Below are 21102 nucleotides of genomic sequence, written 5' to 3' on the forward strand. Positions count from 1 at the left end.
CTACCTTTCCTAAAAGGGACTGTTACATGAGGTGCAAATAAGAATGATTAATTCATTTTCTGCCCAGATACAAGAATCAATTCATAACACTTTCCTGTTTGGGTGAGCTACTGGGAAGAATAAACAGAAGCAGGATAGAACTCCACAAAGTTCCACTGTGCTTTTGTGCTTTCTCTGCTGCACTGTTATATGGGAGTTCCAAGGCAGCAGGGTCACACGGGATGCTATACATCAGTGGTCTTCAATCTTTTTGGCACCAGGGACTGGTTTCGTGGAACACAGTTTTTCCATGGACCAGGGCGGGGGTGGGGAATGGGGGATGGTTTCAGGGTGAAACTGTTCCACCTCAGATCTTCAGGCAGTACTGAAGATACTCACAAGGAGCGTGCAACCTAGATCCCTCAGTTGCGGAGTTCACAACAGGGTTCACACTCCTGTGAGGATCTAATGCTGCCACTGATCTGACAGGAGGTGGAGCACAGGCGGTAATGCTCGCTCACCTGCCTCTTACCTCCTGCTGTGTGGCCCTGTTCCTATAGGCCACGGACAAGTACAGGTCTGCAGCCTGGGGATTAGAGACCCCTGCTATACATGACTGTATGGTGCAAAGCACTTCTGTGGCATGTGGTTTAAGCTCAGTGTCATTTGATGGCCAGAGATCCACTTGAAGATCCCCCTTTTTAGCAGACCTTGTAGGATGCTAACATTTGGGGCCAGATTCTCCTTAGTGAAATGAACGCTATGGAGCTAAGGCTGCGGTGCCCAGCCTGGCTAGACATTTGCAAAAAGAGAGCAGAGACTGGCAGACAGCGCCAATTCTCAACAGAATCTTTTGATTAAAATGCCAAGTTGCTATAAGGGTATCAGTAACATCCTCACCCTTTAGCAGGCAAAGGAGGCTGGGGATGTGAGAAAACAAACTCTGATCCACCTGATCCTCTACCGCTTTTTGATTCCGAGAAAAAAAAAATTGTTCGGTAACTCCAGCTGCCTGAACAGAAATTACTTCCTGAGGAGCTAGAAGCCCTGACTGGAAAAGAGCTCTGGGGGATTATGGCATGGGAGGAGAGCTGTCAGGCATCAGGCTTATATGGGAAGGACCCACGCTGACTACAACAGTACAAGTAACTGCTTGAGTGGCTCCATAACATGGAAATGGCAATCATATGTTCCAAAGACAGAGTTACTGTTTTAAGGACAGAGGAACCTTTGTATAGATTCTCAGTGAAAAGCTTATTTTAAGGATGTTTGCTGAAATTCCATGTTTTTCACATTTGTTTTCAAAAGAGCAGTGTCATTCATATATAGTACATGAAAAATTACAATATTCATGTTTTTTAGATACAAAGTCATACACAAATAGAGGAGGAATAATTTCAAATTGCAAACCATACCAGCATAGAAAGAGGGAAATGAGACGGTAGATATGGATTTATTAGGTGATAGGGATTCTTTTTTTCCTCTATATTTTAATATATTTTCCAAGTTTGAGCCACGGGCCAAGGATGGGCCTGTTCTCTGTCCTGCCCAACACCCGACAGAAGCATGGGTGACCAATCCCAGAATCTCACTTGGCACTGTGGAGTTTTCCTATCTTCTGACACCTCCTTGCAAAATGTCAAGTGTGAGATGCTAATACTGGCCCTCTCTTTGTTGGAGGAGAAAAAGCATGTAAAAAGACAACTGTCCAAACCATGTGGCTACAAAGTTCTTTTCTGGCTTCCTAAGATATTTACTCTATTCTTCTATTTCTAGAACTTTTCTAAGTTGGAAGATTTCAAATGTGAGAGAGTGTTAGATCCAGGTTGAGTAAGGATTTTATAAAATACTAAATGATGATCAGAGACGGGAATAATCAGCCTAGTTAAAAGCATATTCAGCACAATGTCACAATATACCAGATCCTCGTATAAACAGCATGGATTACATTAACAGGCCTCCCTGGGTGAGTAGCGTCTCTTTTGCCTACCTTAACGCTCACACCATGGTTATATAACCTTTTGAACAGAATTTGGAAATTCCTCTGACCCTGCCCTGCTTGCTGATAGAGTTGAGCCAGTGGCTGGCATGGGCATAATCTAACAGGCGAAACTGGAAACACACAAATTCACAGTCCTCTTGTCTTAGCCCAGAGACTGCACAGGCAAGGAAAGAAAGACTCGCCCCGTCTCCCTCCTCCCCTCCTCTGGCCTAAGTTGCCGCTGACTTCACCCAACAGGCACCTGACCCTCCCAGATGAGCTGGGAGGGGCTAAAGCCCGGTGCGGCCATGGTGGGGGTGGAGGTACAGGCAGCAAACAATATTTAAGATGCTGACTTGTGGAGCATTCGGGCTTGGGAAGGAAAGCTATAGGCTATCCATTCAGCTCCCCTGTCAGAGACTCAAGCTTTGAGAAAGGCTAGCAAAGAGCAAGGAAAAGAGAGAAAACAACAAAGTGGCGAGGCCCTCAGAGTGAAAGCGTAAGGTTCAGTCAGCCTGCTGCAGCTCTGCAGACCTCCAGGCTCCCCTGAAGGAAGAGCCTTCCTCACTCAAACCCACAAAAGATGCTGAAAAAGCCTCTCTCAGCTGTGACCTGGCTCTGCATTTTCATCGTGGCCTTTGTCAGCCACCCAGCATGGCTGCAGAAGCCCTCTAAGCGCAAGACACCAGCACAGCTCAAAGCGGCCACCTGCTGTGAGGAGGTGAAGGAGCTCAAGGCCCAAGTCGCCAACCTCAGCAGCCTGCTGAGTGAACTGAACAAGAAGCAGGAAAGGGACTGGGTCAGCGTGGTCATGCAGGTGATGGAGCTGGAGAGCAACAGCAAGCGTATAGAGTCGCGGCTCACAGATGCCGAGAGCAAATACTCCGAGATGAACAACCAAATCGACATCATGCAGCTGCAGGCGGCACAGACGGTCACTCAGACCTCCGCAGGTAAGGAGACGAGTCCCCTGCGGGAGTGTGGAGTGCCTCACTACCTACAGCACTGCTTCTACATATCCTGGTCATCAGAACCACTACCGGGGCCCCTTTTGGGGGTGTACTTTCCCTTTAGTAAAGGCTTATGCAGTATTTCCTTTGACTGCTAATGCTGTGTAAGTTTACCTCACACCTTCACAGGTCTCTTTTATCCACACAATGTTTCAGCCTACCATCTTGGAGTGCTGAGACATTACATGGTTTGCCCAAAGTCACCCAGCAAGTCTTAGAAGCAGGGTTCAAGTCTTCCTGATTGGTGTGGCTCTGCTACTTCCTCACCAATAGCTGCAGGCTATATCTCAAGAAATTCCAAGGAAGCACCAAACTGTAACAGCTGTTCCTCTGGAAGCAAAGTTTTGCCAGAAACAGTTCTCTGGTATTCCTAAGATTTACCAGGAATGAGCATTAGTGGAATTTTGTGTCCTCTCTCTGTAAACATAACTCTTCTCATTGGCTCAGAGTTAAGTGTAGAGACACGTAGCCATGGGAAGAGTCCCTTTGTGTTCAGGAAGGATATGGCTCCTTAAGGTTCCTCAATTGTGACACGTCTACTTTTTTCCATGGTCTTAAATGAATTTCTCCTAATACAGGACTTTTTAAATGCAATGCTGAAATATAGATTTTTAATAGGCCAAAAATAAGATAAATTTAATCTTTCTTTTGCAAAACAACTTTTATTTCTGGTTAACTCAGCTCAGGTGGGTCAACACGAATTCACGGTTTAGAGATTAAAAATTTGGTTTTCTGAAATTATCACGAAAATATTAGTTGTAAGGAGCATATCCGATAGACATGTCATTTCTTGCTGATATAAAAACCATTGGTCCCATTATAAACTATATGAAGAACAAAGACATGATCAGCTTCTATTGACTAAGTCAATGGTTGCTCTCAGCTCAAATTAAGAAAAAGTTTTAACATGAAACCAAGCTTGAAAATTGTTACCTGAACCAACATGTACGAATCACTTTCTAAGCATGGACTTCCTGGCCCTCAGCTTGGGATTAGAAAGGTATTCTCAGGCCATTTTCCAGACAAGTGAGTACTGATTTGGTCTGTGGGATGAAACCAGACATGTGGAAAACCAGGCCAGACAGAGGAATCTGACTGTGCCACTTCCTGCTCATCCAAACAGAAGGCTTTCTCGCCATCCCACAAGGAGGTTCTTGGGGTCAAGTGCAGCTCTCCCACCAGGCCTCTTGCTCTTCTTGCCCAGGACATTATTCCTTATTTTTCTTCTCTAAGACCAAGTGCTCAGTTACCCATATATTCTATAAGAAGGTAGCCCCTTAGAGGAAGCAGTAAGTTGGTGCTTTCACCACTAAGAGGAAATGAAGAACAGTGATGGGGAAGGCATATGTACTCTGCCTCCCTTTCCCAAGGTGCTTTGCAAGATAACCTAAGCGCCTCGGACAACTCCCATCTGCCATCTTGGTGCTCTTCTCTAAGGTCCCAGTGCAGTGGTCACCAAGAAAAGCACCCCGAGACAGAGCGGGCAGGAAGCTTCTCTTGGATATTAAGGGCTGCACTCTCTGAATCCTATCAGAAAAGGCTGTCTCTTCCACAGTGCTCTTTGATATTTAGAATACAGAGCCTAAATCCTGCATAAAGTAGCAGCTCCACGGCCCTAGAGTAAAAAAACTGGCCTGTCTGATGCTCTCATTTCCTTAACAAAACTTCCTGGGGGGAAGGCCTCAAAGCTTCTTCTGAGAGTTTTGAGGTTCTAGCTGGATGGAAGGGGAAAATATATAATAAACTCTATCTCCCTTAATTATGGTCTCAGGTGGCAGTAGCCACCACCTCTGAACAACAACATAAACAACCAACCAGGAAACATCAACAAAACCAGACTCTATGAGATACTCACGACCGATTTGTTACAGAGGCAGCTGTCTAAGAAGTCTGAATCTATCTGACAGGAGTATCTGTTACGTGGCCCTCATACACTGTAACATTTCTAGAATTCATGGCCTAGCTATAGCAGAATAATTTATTTCAGAGTTAACCTGAAACCACCTGTTGGAACGTCCCACTAATGCTATCCAGGTGAAGGGCTTCCCTAACCCTCTGCTCCACCACCAGTGAAGCCAAAATACACCCTCTCTGGATCTCCTGATATCCACCTTTCCCAAATGCAGACACTGATGGGTAATTAACACCAGTGGGAATCTCAGGGTAGAAATAAAGGCTCAGTTTCTAAACATTCAACTCAGATGGAGCCCCGGGTCTAAATGCTCACCCTGTGGTTTGTTCTCTTGTAGACGCCATCTACGACTGCTCTTCCCTCTACCAGAAGAACTACCGCATCTCTGGAGTGTATAAGCTTCCTCCTGATGACTTCCTGGGCAGCCCTGAACTGGAGGTGAGGTTATTACAGTCACTGGCCACACCCTAATACCTGTCCTTCACCCCCTCAAGGGGACTGCAATAACAGGACCATTCACAGTTTAAAGAAAGGAAAATTTGGCCGGGCAAAGTGGCTCACGTCTGTAATCCCAACACTATGGGAGGCCGAGGCGGGTGGACCACTTCAGGTCAGGAGTTTAAGACCAGCCTGGCCAACATGGTGAAACCCCGTCTCTACTAAAAATACAAAAAAATTAGCCAGGCATGGTGGCGGACGCCTGTAATCCCAGCTACGCAGGGGGATCGCTTGAACTCAGGAGGCAGAGGCTCCAGTGAGCCGAGATCACACCACTGCACTACAGTCTGGGAGACAGAGTAAGACTCCATTTCAATTAAAGAAAAAAAAAAAAAAAGAAAGAAAGAAAGGAAAACTCAAAACACAAGCAAACACACCAAACACCAGAGAGCTATGCAAAGAGTTAAGTTTATGCCCTGCACTCCAAACCCAGGCATCTGTTTGGCTCCTTCAAATCATTATCAAACACCAAGCCTTCTAACATAGATCAGATAATTCTTATAACCACCACATAACTTAGTTTAAATCTCTTGCCATGTCTTAGAACAGCTATTCCTTGAGGGAGGAGAAAAGAAAACACAAAGGCAGCATCAAAAGTATCTGGATTTTCAGCCAGGCATGGTGGCTCACACCTGTAATCCCAGCACTGTGGGAGGCGAGGTGGGTGGATCAATCACCTGAGGTCAGGAGTTTGAGACCAGCCTGGCCAACATGGTGAAATCCCGTCTGTACTAAAAATACAAAAATTAGTTGGGTGTGGTGACAGGAACCTCTGGTCCCAGCTACTAGGGAGGCTGAGGCAGAAGAATCACTGGAACCCAGGAGGTGGAGGTTGCAGTGAGCCGAGATTGCACCACTGCACTCTAGCCTGGGCAACAAGAGTGAAACTCTGCCTCAAAAAAAAAAAAAAAAAGTATCTGGATTTTTCCCTTCAAGCTTCATGTGCACTCACCCCTGGGCCCAATTTGGATTGTTCTTCCAGAGCAGTGTACCATCCGCCCCAGCTCACCAGCAGTAGGGCAGCATCACTGCCCGAGTGAGCCGGTGTGACTGCGGGAGCGCACGCATCTACTGGCTCTGCAGGGACAGGACAGGTTCGGACGTCTGCCCTCTTGCTCCTGCCTGCTGTCCTGCAAGTCCCTCACCGTATCCCCTCTGCTCCAGGTGTTCTGTGACATGGAGACTTCAGGTGGAGGCTGGACCATCATCCAGAGACGAAAAAGTGGCCTTGTCTCCTTCTACCAGGACTGGAAGCAGTACAAGCAGGGCTTTGGCAGCATCCGTGGGGACTTCTGGCTGGGGAATGAACACATCCACCGGCTCTCCAGACAGCCAACCCGGCTGCGTGTAGAGATGGAGGTAAGCACAAGGCCAGGGGCCCCATGACTGGACCAGTGCCACCACACATGACTGCGTATGACTCTGAGGGTGCCATTCCTATTCTGATTCAAGACAAATCGGTATATTCACTGTGATGGTTTTCCCGCAAGTTATAATAGAGTTGAGGAAAAATAGGTATTTTTCCTTTCTGCACCTCCCAACCCCCCGCCCCCACCAACAAAAGTGGGGCTGCAGGTGGGACAGGAAGAGGCCAGACCCAGGCCAGAGTAGAGTAAATCCAACAGTCAGCTGTGCCAAACACTAGTCTCTGCTCTGGCTGAGCATGAGGTCCTTTAGGTACAAATCTTACTGATACTAGTTGGGGACCCTTGCCGAAGGTCTTAAAGCACTCACTATATCCTCATGTTTCTCTTACAGCAGCTCTGTGTGGGATTCAGCAAAAACATAGCTACACCTTATAGGCAGGAAAGTGAGGAATATAGAGAGACTAATCAAGGCCATATGGTGAACCAGGAAAGAAGTTTGAGCCTTCTTTTCTGATTCCCAGGTTAACACAGTAAACTGGAGGTAAACAAGTAATAAAGTCTCATTAGATTCACATCTATAAAAAGATGTTTGGCTACGGGGCTGTCAGGAGAGAAGGGGTACAGAGACAGCATGAAATGGAGCCTACTGCACTTTCTTTAAGGCTCTGCTCCTCCTGACAGGACTGGGAGGGCAACCTGCGCTACGCTGAGTATAGCCACTTTGTTCTGGGCAATGAACTCAACAGCTATCGCCTCTTCCTGGGGAACTACACTGGCAATGTGGGGAACGACGCCCTCCAGTATCATAACAACACAGCCTTCAGCACCAAGGACAAGGACAATGACAACTGCTTGGACAAGTGTGCACAGCTCCGCAAAGGTGAGACTTGGGGGGGACCGGAAACGAGAAATTCAGATGCAAGCCCATAATCCCACTTGAGGAGAAAGAGTGAACTATAACTGTACAGTTGATGTTCCGGCTTTGGTATTCTTTCTAATGCTGGCTCTAACTTCTTACCTGATGTCTGGTCTGTCACAGTCAACTTACTGGCACTGGGTCTGTTTCTCATGCCAGGTGGCTACTGGTACAACTGTTGCACAGACTCCAACCTCAATGGAGTGTACTACCGCCTGGGCGAGCACAACAAGCACTTGGATGGCATCACCTGGTACGGCTGGCATGGATCTACCTACTCCCTGAAACGGGTGGAGATGAAAATCCGCCCAGAAGACTTTAAGCCTTAAAAGGAGGCTGTCGTGGAGCACGGATGCAGAAACTGAGACACTTGGAGATTGGATGAGGGCAGATGAGGACAGGAAGAGAGTGTTAGAAAGGGTAGGGTTGAGAAACAGCCTCTAATCTCCAAAGAAAGAATAAGTCTCCAAGGAGCACAATAAAATCATATGTACCAAGGATGTTACAGTAAACAGGATGAACCATTTAAACCCACTGGGTCCTGTCACATCCTTCTCAAGGGGGTAGACTGAGTGGGGTCTCTCTGCCCAAGATCCCTAACATAGCAGTAGCTTGTCTTTTCCATATGATTTGTCTGTGAAAGAAAATAATTTTGAGATCGCTTTATCTATCTTCTTTAACGCTTAGGCTACATGAGGGCAAAACACAAACCCCTTTGCTAAAAAGAACCATATTATTTTGATTCTCAAAGGAGAGGCCTTTGAGTGTTAGAGAAAGGAGTGAAGGAGGCAGGTGGGAGATGGGTATTTCTATTTTTAAATCCAGTGAAATTAATCTTGAGTCTACACATTATTTTTAAAACACAAAAATTGTTCGGCTGTAGGTGAACTGACCCAGGCTGGACTTGCGAGGAGGAAACTCCAGGGCACTGGGTCTGGCGATCAGACTGAGTACTGCCCCTGCTCGTCTTGGTCAGGTACAGCACTGAAAAGGTATGAAGCACCGGCAGGAGGTGGACACAGTCTCTCATGAATGCTGGCACAAAACTGCCTTAAAATATTCATAGTTAATACAGGTATACCTATTTTTATTTACTTTGTAAGAAACAAGCTCAAGGGGCTTCCTTTCAAATTTTATCTATAGGAAATGGCTGAAAACTGAAGGTAGATGGTGTTACATAGTTAATAATGAATGCTGTATATAAGCATCTCGCTTTGTAAAAATAAAATATTGTGGTTTTGTTTTAAACATTTAATGTTTCTTTTCCTTCTACAATAAACACTTTCAAAACTTGAGTATTTTCTTTTTAAATTCTTACCATTACCACTTAGAGCAGGATAAAAAGTTAAATTTAAATCAGAGGGTGAGCAGTGATAGAGGCCTGGGGTTTGTTTTGGTGTTCAGGGCAACCAAGTGGAGAGCAGAGGCCAAAAGGGAACAGGTGAGGGACAAAAGGGCAGTAGCAACCAGGACAATTTTTCATAAAGGGGATTACACATCAGGGGCTGGGTGGTGAAGGCATCCAGCCTTATCAGACCCTCTATTCTACTTAGGATAGAGAAGCAAAAGCAGGCCAGCAGACCTTACCCTAATGCTCGGGGCTAACCAAGTAAAAGTCGTGTGTGTGTGTTTTCTAATAATCAAATAACCACTCAATACTCTGTCCCCAAGAAAGCAAATATATTTACTGATGTGTGAGCTTTAAGGAGATGGGAGTAGTTTATACTATATCTCAGTGTTAGCCCTGGTTTGGGATTACATCTGGGATTTAATTTGCCCTGTAGCAGATAGGTAAAAAAGTCAATAGGTTGCAAGACAGATTGAACTGGTAACAAGAGAACAATACTGCCAACAGAACATGGTTTTTTAAAGCAAAGACAAAAAAATAAGAAACAGCTGCACAAGGCCGGGCGCGGTGGCTCACGCCTGTAATCCCAGCACTTTGGGAGGCCAAGGCAGGTGGATTACAAGGTCAAGAGAGCGAGACCATCCTGGCCTACATGGTGAAACCCCCTTTCTACTAAAAATACAAAAATTAGCTGAGCATGGTGGCACACACCTGTAGTTTCAGCTACTTAGGAAGCTGAGGCAAGAGAATTGCTTGAATCCAGGAGGCGGAGGTTGCAGTGAGCCAAGATTGCACCACTGCACTCCAGCCTGGCGACAGAGCGAGACTCCATCTTAAAAAATAAAAATAAAAATAAAAATAAACAAATAGCTGCACAAAGATGTTTTTGTGTAAGGCTACCCTGTTTCAAAAAGAATTTAGGGAAGTTGACACAAACATGTATACTAAAACAAACTGTAAAAAAGCAGACAAATTGGTGAAGGGAAAATAAGAGTAGGAAAAATAAAAACAAAGTCTGTAGGGGTTGGGAGACAGTTAGTAGTAAAAACAGGTAAGATGTCTGTAATTTGTTGGAGGTAGACCAGGAATTTAGCTTCAAGCTCTCCAGTAGCCACTGTGAGGAAAGGAATTCAATCCCTTACTGCAAAGCGATGTCTCCAAGGCCAGATCAAAGTAGTGGCTCAGGGACATACAACCAACAGTGGGAAAAGACCCCTGAGGAGAATTTCCATGAGGCTCACCCACAGAACTAGGGTAGTGCTGTGAGCAACTTCCTTAACAGCAACTTTGTCTAAGGTTGTTTCTTAAAACTTCCTTCAGTACAGATGACAGTATACCACCACAACTGGGCTTAGGAAAAGTAGCTTTACAAAATCAGAAGTAAAAACTGCAAACGAAAGCAAAAAAAGAAAGGTAATGGGAAGATACAGGAGACCAGCAGAAGGGAGGCAGAAATGCAAGCTGAGCTGACTTAGCTGAGGACACCCAAAGAGCCAAGCACAATGGCTTTCCCCAGAAACAGCATTCATTCATTCATTCATTCATTTATTGAGACAGAATCTCACTCTGTCATCCAGGCTAGAGTACAGTGGCATGATCTTGGCTCACTGCAACCTCCACCTCCTGGGTTCAAGCAATTCTCCTGCCTCAGCCTCCCAAGTAGCTGGGATTATAGATGTGCACCACCACGCCCAGCTAATTTTTGTGTTTTTAGTAGAGATGGGGTTTCACCATGTTAGCCAGGCTGGTCTCGAACTCCTGACATCAAGTGATCCACCCACCTTGGCCTCCCAAAGTGCTGGGATTACAGGTGTGAGCTACCCCACCTGGCCTGGAACAGTGTTTTAAACAAAGGACAAGAGCAATCTCCAGGGAATTCTGAGGACTTGCTTTCAATTATATTTGCTTACAAAGCTAAATAACCTTCTAGAGCACTTTTCCAGGCCTCTAACTACATCTTTCTGCTACAAATCTGCATAACTTTTAAGTTTTTATGATTGTCTCAAATATGGGGAAAAATTAATGGTGGAATTAGGAAAGTTTCAAATAGGTCTCAAACAGGTGAGCAAGGAAATTAATATGCAAAATAAGTTATCTGACCTTAAAGTGATCATACTTAGTTACCATATTTTCTATTAGTTATCATGTGAGAGCACATTACCTAAGCCAGCGATGGAAGGAAGAAATGTGGATTTTCACATTTACTGTGTCTGATTTGAAACTGAAGCATGCCTCAGAGGACAGAATGCTTTTAATTGTTCCTACATGGTATTTCAGAAATCAACATTTTCTCCAAGTCCAATTTATTTGGGCAAAAACAGGATTCTATTTTTATCTTTCTGCTAACTTTTTCAAGTGTTAAAGGAACTCTTTTAAATATCTTCTCAAAAGCACAGCTAGGAAAGGACTTGGCTGTTTGATCACCCTCTCAAGCAAAGTAGGCACCACACACAGCAGGCTCTATTAGCCACGGTGAAGGAACTTATTAGCTGGATGATTTTTTCTGAACTATCTGCAGTGAGATGAAAGACCATGTTAGCATTCACATGAAGATAATGAGATCCCAGAGTTGATATTCTCTGATAATCATTAGGGGAAGTGAACGATTCTTTAGGAGCTGGAGCTAATGTTTCGTGCTACTTGTAATTTCCTAACAGCAGAAAATTTATTAAACAACCTATTTTTTCCACACCCAGAAGACTGAAAATGGTCTTAACAGAGGAGCGAACCTAACCACATCAGAGAAAAGACCATTAGATTTCAGATTACGCTCTGCCTTTTATATTCACAAAACACCATAGGAGGAAGATGCAGGCATCAATAGATTTAGTTGATAAAACCCCACTGTGCCCTTGGGTACCCTCTGAAGCCCAGGAACCAACATTCTACTCCAGCTCTAGACAGCACTATCTAACCCAGACATAAAACCTATCTTCCTAGGCTGCCATGGCCACAGAATTGCTTCTCAACTAATTTCATTGGAACAAGAAAGGACAGGTTGGAAAACAACAGGAGCCCAGGTGATAAGGGTCAACAGAAATGACAATCATGGCTAGATTCCTGGGGAGAGCCATCTGCAACATGTCATTTAAACGTGCTGGCCAGACCCAGAGGCAGATTTCACAGAGCAGAAGTCTCCAAGTGACTCCAGTGAAGTGGCACCAGGCAGTGGGAGAAGAGAGGTCATTTTGCATGAAGGTGGCAATTAAAAAGGGTTTATGGCCTACCTGATGAGAGATTCTAGAATGGCAGGGGTGGGGCCTTTCTGGAACTCCAGTTCTTTGTAGTGTAGTGCTTTGGCATATGCTCGGCACTTGGCAGCTCTTTCACCCAGCAGAACAATGCCATTGTCATCTCTCAGTGGCAGGGGGCCCTGGAGGAGAGCAAAACCTCACAGCATAGGAAAATGGCAGATGGGGCACAAACAAGAGAAGGCTGTGTGGATGCTTCTCTCCTCCCACCAGCTGGTTCCCTGTCAGCCTCCATCTGGACAATGGGGAAAAGTCTCACCTTGTCACTGTGTTCCATGAATTCAGCCAAGTTTAAGAGGGTTTGTGTGACTTCAGCGATGTCTTGTGAGGTGAGGGCCAACTCGATGCTTCTGATGAGCTCATCCTGTTGATCTTCATTCAATTCAGACCAGCAGGACACAAACGCAGCATTGAAGAGATCCCTGAAGGCAGAGAAGGTGGAAAATGGAGAGACCTCCCATGCCTCTGCCTGCTGCCTCAAAGTCACACCTATCAGTTCGCTTTTGGCATCACTGATTTTGGTTATACAGACCAGTGCTGTGCAAGAGAACTTTCCTGTCCAATATGGTAGCCACTGATGATTAAAGCACTTGAACTGTGGCAAGTGTGGCCAAGGAACTGAGTTTTACATTTTATTTATTTTTAATTAAATTAACCACATATGGTTAGTGTCTACTGAATCTTACACTACAGGTACAGACACTATGATATGCAGGGACTTGGGGGGCAAGTGGCAAGGCGGGGAGATGAGCAGAGCAAAGTAACTTTTCTCCAAAGGAATATTTCTTGGCAGTTTTTGCATCATTTCTCTTCACTGGAGGAAATGGGAAATGAATAGAATGGGGACTTCTGACACAGAAGCTGGCATTAACAAATGTGGAAAACAATAATCATTAAACGATTCTTGGGATGTTTCTGGGACAATGTCTAAATTCTTAAGGTCAGAAATGTCAAAGGCAGCATCTGCAATTGCTTTCAAAATATAACCAGAACCCTTAGTTGGATGGTCATAAAAAATGACAACAGGACTAGAAGCATTAGCAAATAGGATCCAAATCTGTAAGTTCTAAAAGATTTTCTAAGCCAACAGGTGGGGCCTCACAAAGACGTGGAACCAGAGGTTCCATTTCAAAGATTACTATGACTACTTTACATTACCATAGTACCACATGATGGACACATTTGCCATCCCTTACATCTTACATCAATCCTATCCTCCCTACTGTTCTGGTGACTGTGTGGGGAAGGGAGTGGGAAACAACAGGATATACCTACAATGGATAGATTTAGCATTTGATGCCTCTATACCGACTTTCTTTTTTTTTTTTTTTTGAGACGGAGTCTTGCTGTGTCTCCCGGGCTGGAGTGCAGTGGCGCGATCTCAGCTCACTGCAAGCTCTGCCTCCTGGGTTCACGCCATTCTCCTGCCTCAGCCTCCCCAGCAGCTGGGACTACAGGTGCCCGCCACCACGCCTGGCTAATATTTTTGTATTTTTAGTATAGGCAGGGTTTCACCGGGTTAGCCAGGATGGTCTCGATCTCCTGACCTCGTGATCCACCCACCCGGGCCTCCCAAAGTGCTGGATTATAGGCGTTAGCCACTGCGCCCAGCCTATACCTATTTTCTGTTACATATTAACAGGGTAAGTCAGACCAATGCGTATAATTTTGTAATTTGATAGAAAAAACAAAATTTGAAATCCAAAGGATAAAATGAAGACCAAAAAAAGTCTGTTATAAATTTAAAAATAAGTTTTCGGAGCCAGGTAATTACAGTCACTGGTCATCCAGGCAACTTGGGAGACTGAGGCAGGAGGATCTCTTGAGATTAGCAGTTCAAGACCAGCCAGGGAAATAAGCAAGACTTTCATCTCTAAAGACATAAAAAAAGTTTTCCTGATCTAGGTCAGAGGCCACACTGGATCCTGAATGAACGTACTTGGGACTAAGGGGATAAAACATTATGTGGGTATCACAGCCTCTTGTGGATAACACTGCGCTCAGAGGTGACCTGGGCGAAAAGAGGAATAATAAAAACATCGGCTGAGCATATGATATCTCCACACTATAGAAACAGGGAAGTCCTAGAAACTATTTTAAAGCATTAAAAAATACTTGAAAGAAATTAGAGGAAGAAAATCATGGCATCAAACCAACAGTCTCAGGGGCCATCACTACTGCTAAATATACATCATAACAGCAAACCAGCTGTGCTGACAAAAATGAAGTGAAACGCCTTGCTTTCTGCTTCTTGCCAATGCAAAGGGCTGCTTATTAATTAAATCACCATTTTATGCCTCATTATAAATAATTAATGTCCAATGTAGAAACATCTAAAAAATAAGGAAGAGAATAAAAAAGAAAATAATCACTCCTTAAGCCTTCCCTAGAGATAACCGTGGCTATATTACTTTCTAATCTTTATCCTATTTACATTTAATTTTCAACTTTGCATTCCATTTTATTTACTTACATTATATCATAAATCTTTCACATGCATTAAAAGTTTTATAAACCAAAAAAAAATTTTTTTTGAGATGCAGTCTTGCTCTGCCATCCAGGCTGGAAAGCAGTGGCATGACTGTGGCTCTCTGCAGCCTCCAAACTCCTGGGCTCAAGCAATCCCCCCAATCCTCCCATCTCAGCCTCCTGAGTAGCTAGGATTACAGGTGCATGCCACCACGCTTGGCTAATTTTTTATTTTTGTAGAGATAGAGTCTCGCTAGGTTGCCCAGGCAGGTCTTGAACTCTTGGCCTCAAGTGATTCTCCCAGAGTGCTGAGATTACAGGCAGGAGCCACCATGCGCAGACTGCATGGCTGTTTAAGATTTACTATTTAGGCCGGGCACAGTGGCTCATGCCTGTAATCCCAGCACTTTGGGAGGCTGAGGTGGGCGGATCGCAAAGTCAGGAGATCGACACCATCCTGGCTAACATGGTGAAACCCTGTCTCTACTAAAAGTACAAAAATTTGGCTGGGTGTGGTGGCACACACCTGTAATCCCAGCCACTTGGGAGGCTGAGGCAGGAGAATGGCTTGAACCCAAGAGGCAGAGGTTGTGGCAAGCCGAGATCGTGCCACTGCATTCCAGCCTGGGCAACAGAGCAACACTCCATCTCAAAAAAAAAAAAAAAAAAGATTTACTATTTAAAACAATATATTTTTTGGCAGGATTGAGGGATGAGAAATTACCTGATGGGTACGACGTACACTATTATTCAGGTGATGGTCCTACTAAAAGCCCAGACTTCACCACTATGCAACATATCCATGTGACAAATCTGCACTTGTACCCCAAAATCTATAAAAAATTTTAAAAATTAAAAAAAAAAATGGTGATGACTCATGCCTATAAATCACAGCACTTTGGGAGGCTGAGGCAGGATGACTGCTCGAGTTCAGGAGTTTGAGATCAGCCTGGGCAACACAGAGAGATCTCGTCTCTACAAAAAATAAAATTAGCTGGGCCTGGTGCATGTCTGCAGTCCCAGCTCCTCAGGAGGCTGATGTGGAGGATCACTTTGAGCCCAGGAGGTTGAGGCTGCAGTGAGCCGAGACTGTGCCACTGTACTCCAGCCCGGGCAGCAGAGATGCTGTTTCAAAAACAAAAACGAAAAACCAGGCGGGGCACAGTGGGTCATGCCTGTAATCCCAGCACTCCAGGAGGCCAAGGCGGGTAGATCACTTGAGGTCAGGAGTTCAAGGCCAGCCTGGTCAACATGGTGAAACTCCATCTCTACTAAAATTACAAAAATTAGCCAGGCATGGTGGCGGACGCCTGTAGTCCCAGCTACTTGGGAGGCTGAGGCAGGAGAACTGCTTGAACCCGGGAGGCAGAGGTTGCAGTGAGCCACAATCGTGCCACTGTATTCCAGCCTGAGTGATAGAGCAAGACTCCATCTCAAAAACAAAAACAAACATGAAAACAAAAAAACCAAACAACAACAAAAAAAGATAAACGTCTAAAGTGATGAATATCCCAATTATCCTGATTTGCTTATTACACATTACATGAATGTATCGAAATATCACATGTACTTTGAAAATATACGTACATCTATTATGTATCAATAAAAAAAATTTTAGCCAACTGACTCACGCCTATAATCCCAGCACTTTGAAAGGCCAAGGTGAGCAGATCACTTGAGGCCAGGAGTTCAAGACCAGCCTGGCCAACATGGCGAAACACCATCTCTACTAAAAATACAAAACTTAGCTAGGCGCAGTGGTACACGCCTGTAATCCCAGCTACTTGGGAGGCTGAGGCAGGAGAATCGCTTGAACCAGGAGGCAGAGGTTGCAGTGAGCCACAATTGTGCCACTGTACTCTAGCCTGAGGAATAGAACAAGACTGTCTCAAAAAAAGAAAAAAAAAATTCTGGCAAATTGTATTTTCCAAAGATGTCTGCAACAGTGGCTCCTGTTCCATACACTCTGTGAGAATATTACTTCTCCTCTATCAAGAGGTGGGTGTCCATGTCTTCTTCCCTTGAGCCTGAGTGCACCTTCGTGGCTGCCTTGAGCAACAGAGTCAGGCAAAAGTGACTCTTCATGACTTCCAAGCCTCTTTATGACTTAGGCCATAAAAACACCATGCTCTTCCACTACCTCGTTCTCTTGGGACATTCACTCCTGAAGCCAGTCACCTTCTGTGAGATGGCCCAAGCAACCCATGGAGAGGAACCAAGGCCCCCAGCCAGAGCTGGGTCCCTAGTCGAGAGTCACCTGCACTTTGCCAGACACACAAGCCAGCCTTGAATGCGGATCCTCCATCCTGCCCCAGTCAAACCATCTCCACTGACACCATGTGGAGCAGAGGCAAGCTGTCCCAAAAGTCCTCCCAAATTGCAGATTCAGGAGTAAAATAAATAACTTTTATTGTTTCAGACCATTTTTTTTCCTGTCATATTTGTAACAAACAGCAATAATTAGAATACCATTGTTACTGGAAATAGGTTACATTCAACTATTACACAATTGCTTTTAGAGTTATAAGTAACTTTGTAATTAAAATGTTAGACGTAAAGGTACTAGAAAAAGGAATTTGTGGTCTACTAGCAAGGTTAAGATAGATGCTACAGTATGAGCTTGTTGACTTTGTGTTTTTCTTTCTTTGCATCCCACAAAATTAGAAAAATTAAAAATACCGGCCCCTTGATTATTACTTCTAATAAAAACTAATTTGTGTATATCATTTTCTATGTGCTGATCTTCTCCACCCGCCCTGACACACTATACCTGGCCATTGGGTTGTAGGCCTGTGCCAGGGCCCAGCAGGAGCGCAGGGAGGGCGATGATGAGTCCTTCAGCAGCTCCAGGCTCAGCCGTCTCAGCCATTCCAGCCAGTCATCTTTGGAGACCCTCCTGGCAGCACCCCAGGCCTGTGATCCCACAGGTGACAATGGAAAACAATCAGCTTTAGGGGCCAATTGAAAAAAGTCCTCATCTATTTAATGATTATTCCACTTTTAGATTTATAAGGTCCATCTTTCATGAAAAAATTTCCCTAGAGTGCAAATACAAAAGACTAATATTTAATTAAAAGCCATAAAGCAAGAGCAGCAACTCCGGAACATACCACACTGTGGAAAAAGCCTGTTTCACAACTTCTTTGTGCTGGACTCTGACTACAGCAAAGGAGAGAGTTCTACAGAACCAGAATACATGGGACTGCCACACTTGGGTGCATTCGACAAAGCCTAATGGGCTCCAGCAGGGCATGAAGGGAGCTGCATCCTCGACATTAGAATACCAAGTCATCTGACAATGAAGAGTCACGCAAGAAGAGGGAAAAGGCTCAGGTTTACACCATAGTGAATCATGTTGCAACCAGGTGAGCAGTGAGCCCAAAGCACATGGCACTGTGGTAGAACAAGAAAAAAGGGTTGAACAGATTTAATTTCTACTCTATCCCCTCCAACTTCTCTCAAAACTCTGAACTCTCCAGACATCAAGAGTTACTACCAGGGGCAGCTTAGGCAGGTGGGTGGAAAGGCTGAGGTTTTGGAGATGTCAGTACAGTGTAGTGGGCAACAGCCACACTCGACTCGATGGCTTGAGTTCAAATCCCAGTTCTATGACATAATTGGCTCTCTGATCTCTGGCAAGTCACTTAACTCCTCTGTGCCTCAGTTTCCTCATTTGTAAAATGAGGATTATGGTTTCTGCTTCCTGGGGTTTTTAAGTTAATAAATGTAATGAATTTATAACAGTGCTTGGCACAAAGTTAGTACTATTTGCCTATTTCTCTAAAGTTAGAAACACCTTCCTGGGATCCTGGCTCTGCCACTCAGCAGCTGTTAACATCCTGGACAAATTACTTGTATTTTGCAGCTGAGCCTCAGAGTGCCTCATCTAGGGATAAAGTATCTAAATGACTTAGCTGGAATAAATGAGCAAAAAATGACTGTTATTATTGTCAAAACGACACCTATTTGAACTGGCCTAGCCCTAACTACACTAAATCCCTAACTTTTAAAATACGTTCTTCAAAGATTTTTCCAGCAGGACAGATCAATCCTCCCTAAATGGGGGAAATCATGTAAGTCAGAGCAGAAGGTCTCAAACTTTGGACTAGTGAAGTGGTCCAGTGAGTGAAAAGATCCCATGTGCCATACCATCAAGGACTCAACCGTCACCTTCCTGGGATATACTAGAGATCTGCTGTTGCTTCTAAAGAGTTACTGATGAATAGAATTAAACAAACTATCACTTTATGTCAAAAACCGAAGTAGAAATATTACAAGACACAAACTAAATAATACCACTGACCACCCAATGAGAACCCCTGAATGAGAAGGAAGAAGGGACTAGAGACCAAAGACCTGACTTGACTTTTAGACCTTTTTCTGTTGAGCAAAATGGGAACATCCAGTCCTTTCCTGCCCACAGATATCTGGCTTCTTCCCTACAAGATGGGTTTGTGTGTAGCTGTATTATATTATATAGCAATTGTTGAAAGCTGGACATAACCAAGAAAGTATTACTAGTTTCTTTTTCCCTCTAACGAAATGGTTGGGCCTGGGTAAGGCAGAGACAATTCAACACAGTGGTTAAGAGAGTGGGCTCTGGAGTCATGCTATCTAGCTCAAATCCCAGCTCCACCATTGACGCTAGTTGACACTGGGTAAATTAACCCGTCAGTGCCTCACAGTCCACATCTATAAAGTGGGACAGCAATGACAGCACCTAACTCATGGGGTTAACATGAAGATTAAATGAGTTAATATAAAGTGTTCCACCACAGTGCTCGACACATGAAAAGCACTCAATAAATGTTAGTTGTTACTATTACTTGATAAATGGCAGTAAATATGTTTTCAAAAAATCATAGCTTAATTTATCAACTAGGCCAAGTCCCCCATGTGGCTCTTTCCCCCTGCTCTGTAAAACATTATCATCTCTCAATTCTTTGGGTTAGGCCAAGACCCCCAAGTGGCCCTTTCCTCCTGCTCTGTAAACCATTATCACCTCTCAATTCTCTGGGTTCTATAACTGTGTAAACACGAGCTGCTTCCTCTTGCCATCCACCCACTGCTGATCACCTCATCTGGCGATGCTGGTGCCTGTTCATAGAATGCCAACTTACTCATGGTGAAGGTAAGCCCAAACAGATTATCATAAGACAGACAGTAAAGCTGCTGAAAATTCTGGAAGGCGTTCTAGAGGTATATATAAATGGTTTTTGTTTTCTGTATCACATAAATCCTATATTATCATAACCAATAAAATGGTGACTGAGGTGGCAAACTGTTACTCTGAAAGTTGGTTAAGACTGATAAATATACCAATCCCTAATTATTATTACATGACTATAAGGAGGCACAATTTACTTCTGAACAGTGAGTTCTGCTGCCTTTTTTTTTTTTTTTTTTTTTTTTTTTTGGTGAGACAGGGTCTTGCTCTGTTGCCTGTGCTGGAGAGGTGAAGTGGTATGATCACTGCTTACTGCAGCCTTGACCTCCCAGACTCAAGAGATCCACCCACCTTAGCCTCCTGAGTAGCTGGGACAACAGGCATGCACCACCAAGCCCAGCTAATTTTTGTATTTTTTGTAGAGGGGGATTTTGCCATGTTGCCCCAGCTGGTCTTGAACTCTTGGGCTCGAGAAATCCTCCTGCCTTGGCTTCCCAAAGTGTTGGAATTACAAGCATGAGCCACTGCACCTGGCCCCCTACCTCCTCTTTTTTTTTTTTTTTTTTTTTTAAAGAGAATCTTGCTCTGTCGTCTCGGCTGGAGTGCAGTGGTGCAATCATAGCTCACTGCACCCTGGAACTCATGGGCTCAAGTGAACCTCCTGCCTCAGTCTCCCAAGTAGCTGGGACTATAGGCAGGTGCTACTCTGCCCAGCTAATTTTTAAATTTTTTTCAATTCCTTTTTTTTTTTTTTGAGACAGGGTCTTATTCTGTTGCCCAGATTGGAGTTAATTTTTTTCATTTTTCATTTTTGTTACAGAGATGGTGTTTTCCTATGTTGCTCAGGCTGGTCTCAAACTCCTGCTTCAAGTGATTCTTCAAGTGATTCTGGCCTGCCAAATTACTGGGATTACAGGCATGACCACCACGCCCAGCTCTCACAATTTACTTTCCAATGAACTAGATCTGAGAGGCAGCTGCAGAGGATTTTGTCCAGAATTTTGAACTTGATCTACTTTCTCAGGTGAGATAAATTAAGAGTCTTTCTTTTGTCTATCTGGCAAGATTTATGCTTATTTTTTCCAAGTCTAGGTAGAAAGCAAAACTTCCTGGAAGCAAACTAGATTAGTGAGGAATTTCCTAAAACAGAGAGAACAAAGCTCTAAAGCAGGGTGGACGGCTGCCTGGTTGGAAGGACATTCTG

At 44.3% G+C, this 21102-nt stretch overlaps 2 protein-coding genes across 3 annotated transcripts in view; one reads left to right on the forward strand and one right to left on the reverse strand.

Moving 5' to 3' along the window:
- MTOR (mechanistic target of rapamycin (serine/threonine kinase)) overlaps positions 1 to 21102 on the reverse strand; it is a 152242-nt gene that overhangs the window by 74353 nt on the left and 56787 nt on the right. For both annotated transcript variants that reach the window (XM_011935809.1, XM_011935808.1), the window contains exons 26-28: positions 17502 to 17644; positions 12522 to 12684; positions 12239 to 12384 (exon numbers count right to left, since the gene is read on the reverse strand). In XM_011935809.1, the coding sequence (XP_011791199.1) occupies positions 12239 to 12384; positions 12522 to 12684; positions 17502 to 17644 (452 nt within the window). The remainder of the gene's footprint in view (positions 1 to 12238; positions 12385 to 12521; positions 12685 to 17501; positions 17645 to 21102) is intronic.
- Positions 2263 to 8953, forward strand: ANGPTL7 (angiopoietin-like 7). Its single transcript, XM_011935807.1, has 5 exons — positions 2263 to 2913; positions 5220 to 5320; positions 6545 to 6739; positions 7429 to 7627; positions 7823 to 8953. Exons 1-5 carry the CDS (start codon positions 2544 to 2546, stop codon positions 7990 to 7992), a joined length of 1035 nt encoding a protein of 344 aa, XP_011791197.1. The 5' UTR covers positions 2263 to 2543; the 3' UTR covers positions 7993 to 8953.

Source organism: Colobus angolensis, unplaced genomic scaffold (genome assembly GCF_000951035.1).
Source record: "Colobus angolensis palliatus isolate OR3802 unplaced genomic scaffold, Cang.pa_1.0 Scaffold149, whole genome shotgun sequence".
Taxonomy (NCBI): domain Eukaryota; kingdom Metazoa; phylum Chordata; class Mammalia; order Primates; family Cercopithecidae; genus Colobus; species Colobus angolensis.

What these genes read in the sequence shown, in the direction of transcription:
- ANGPTL7 (XM_011935807.1), top strand. Translation starts at nt 2,544, where the DNA reads ATGCTGAAAAAGCCTCTCTCAGCTGTGACCTGGCTCTGCATTTTCATC. An exon ending in TGGGCAGCCCTGAACTGGAG is followed by an intron (nt 5,321 to 6,544) that starts GTGAGGTTATTA and finishes CCTCTGCTCCAG; the next exon opens with GTGTTCTGTGACATGGAGAC. An exon ending in GTGTGCACAGCTCCGCAAAG is followed by an intron (nt 7,628 to 7,822) that starts GTGAGACTTGGG and finishes TTCTCATGCCAG; the next exon opens with GTGGCTACTGGTACAACTGT.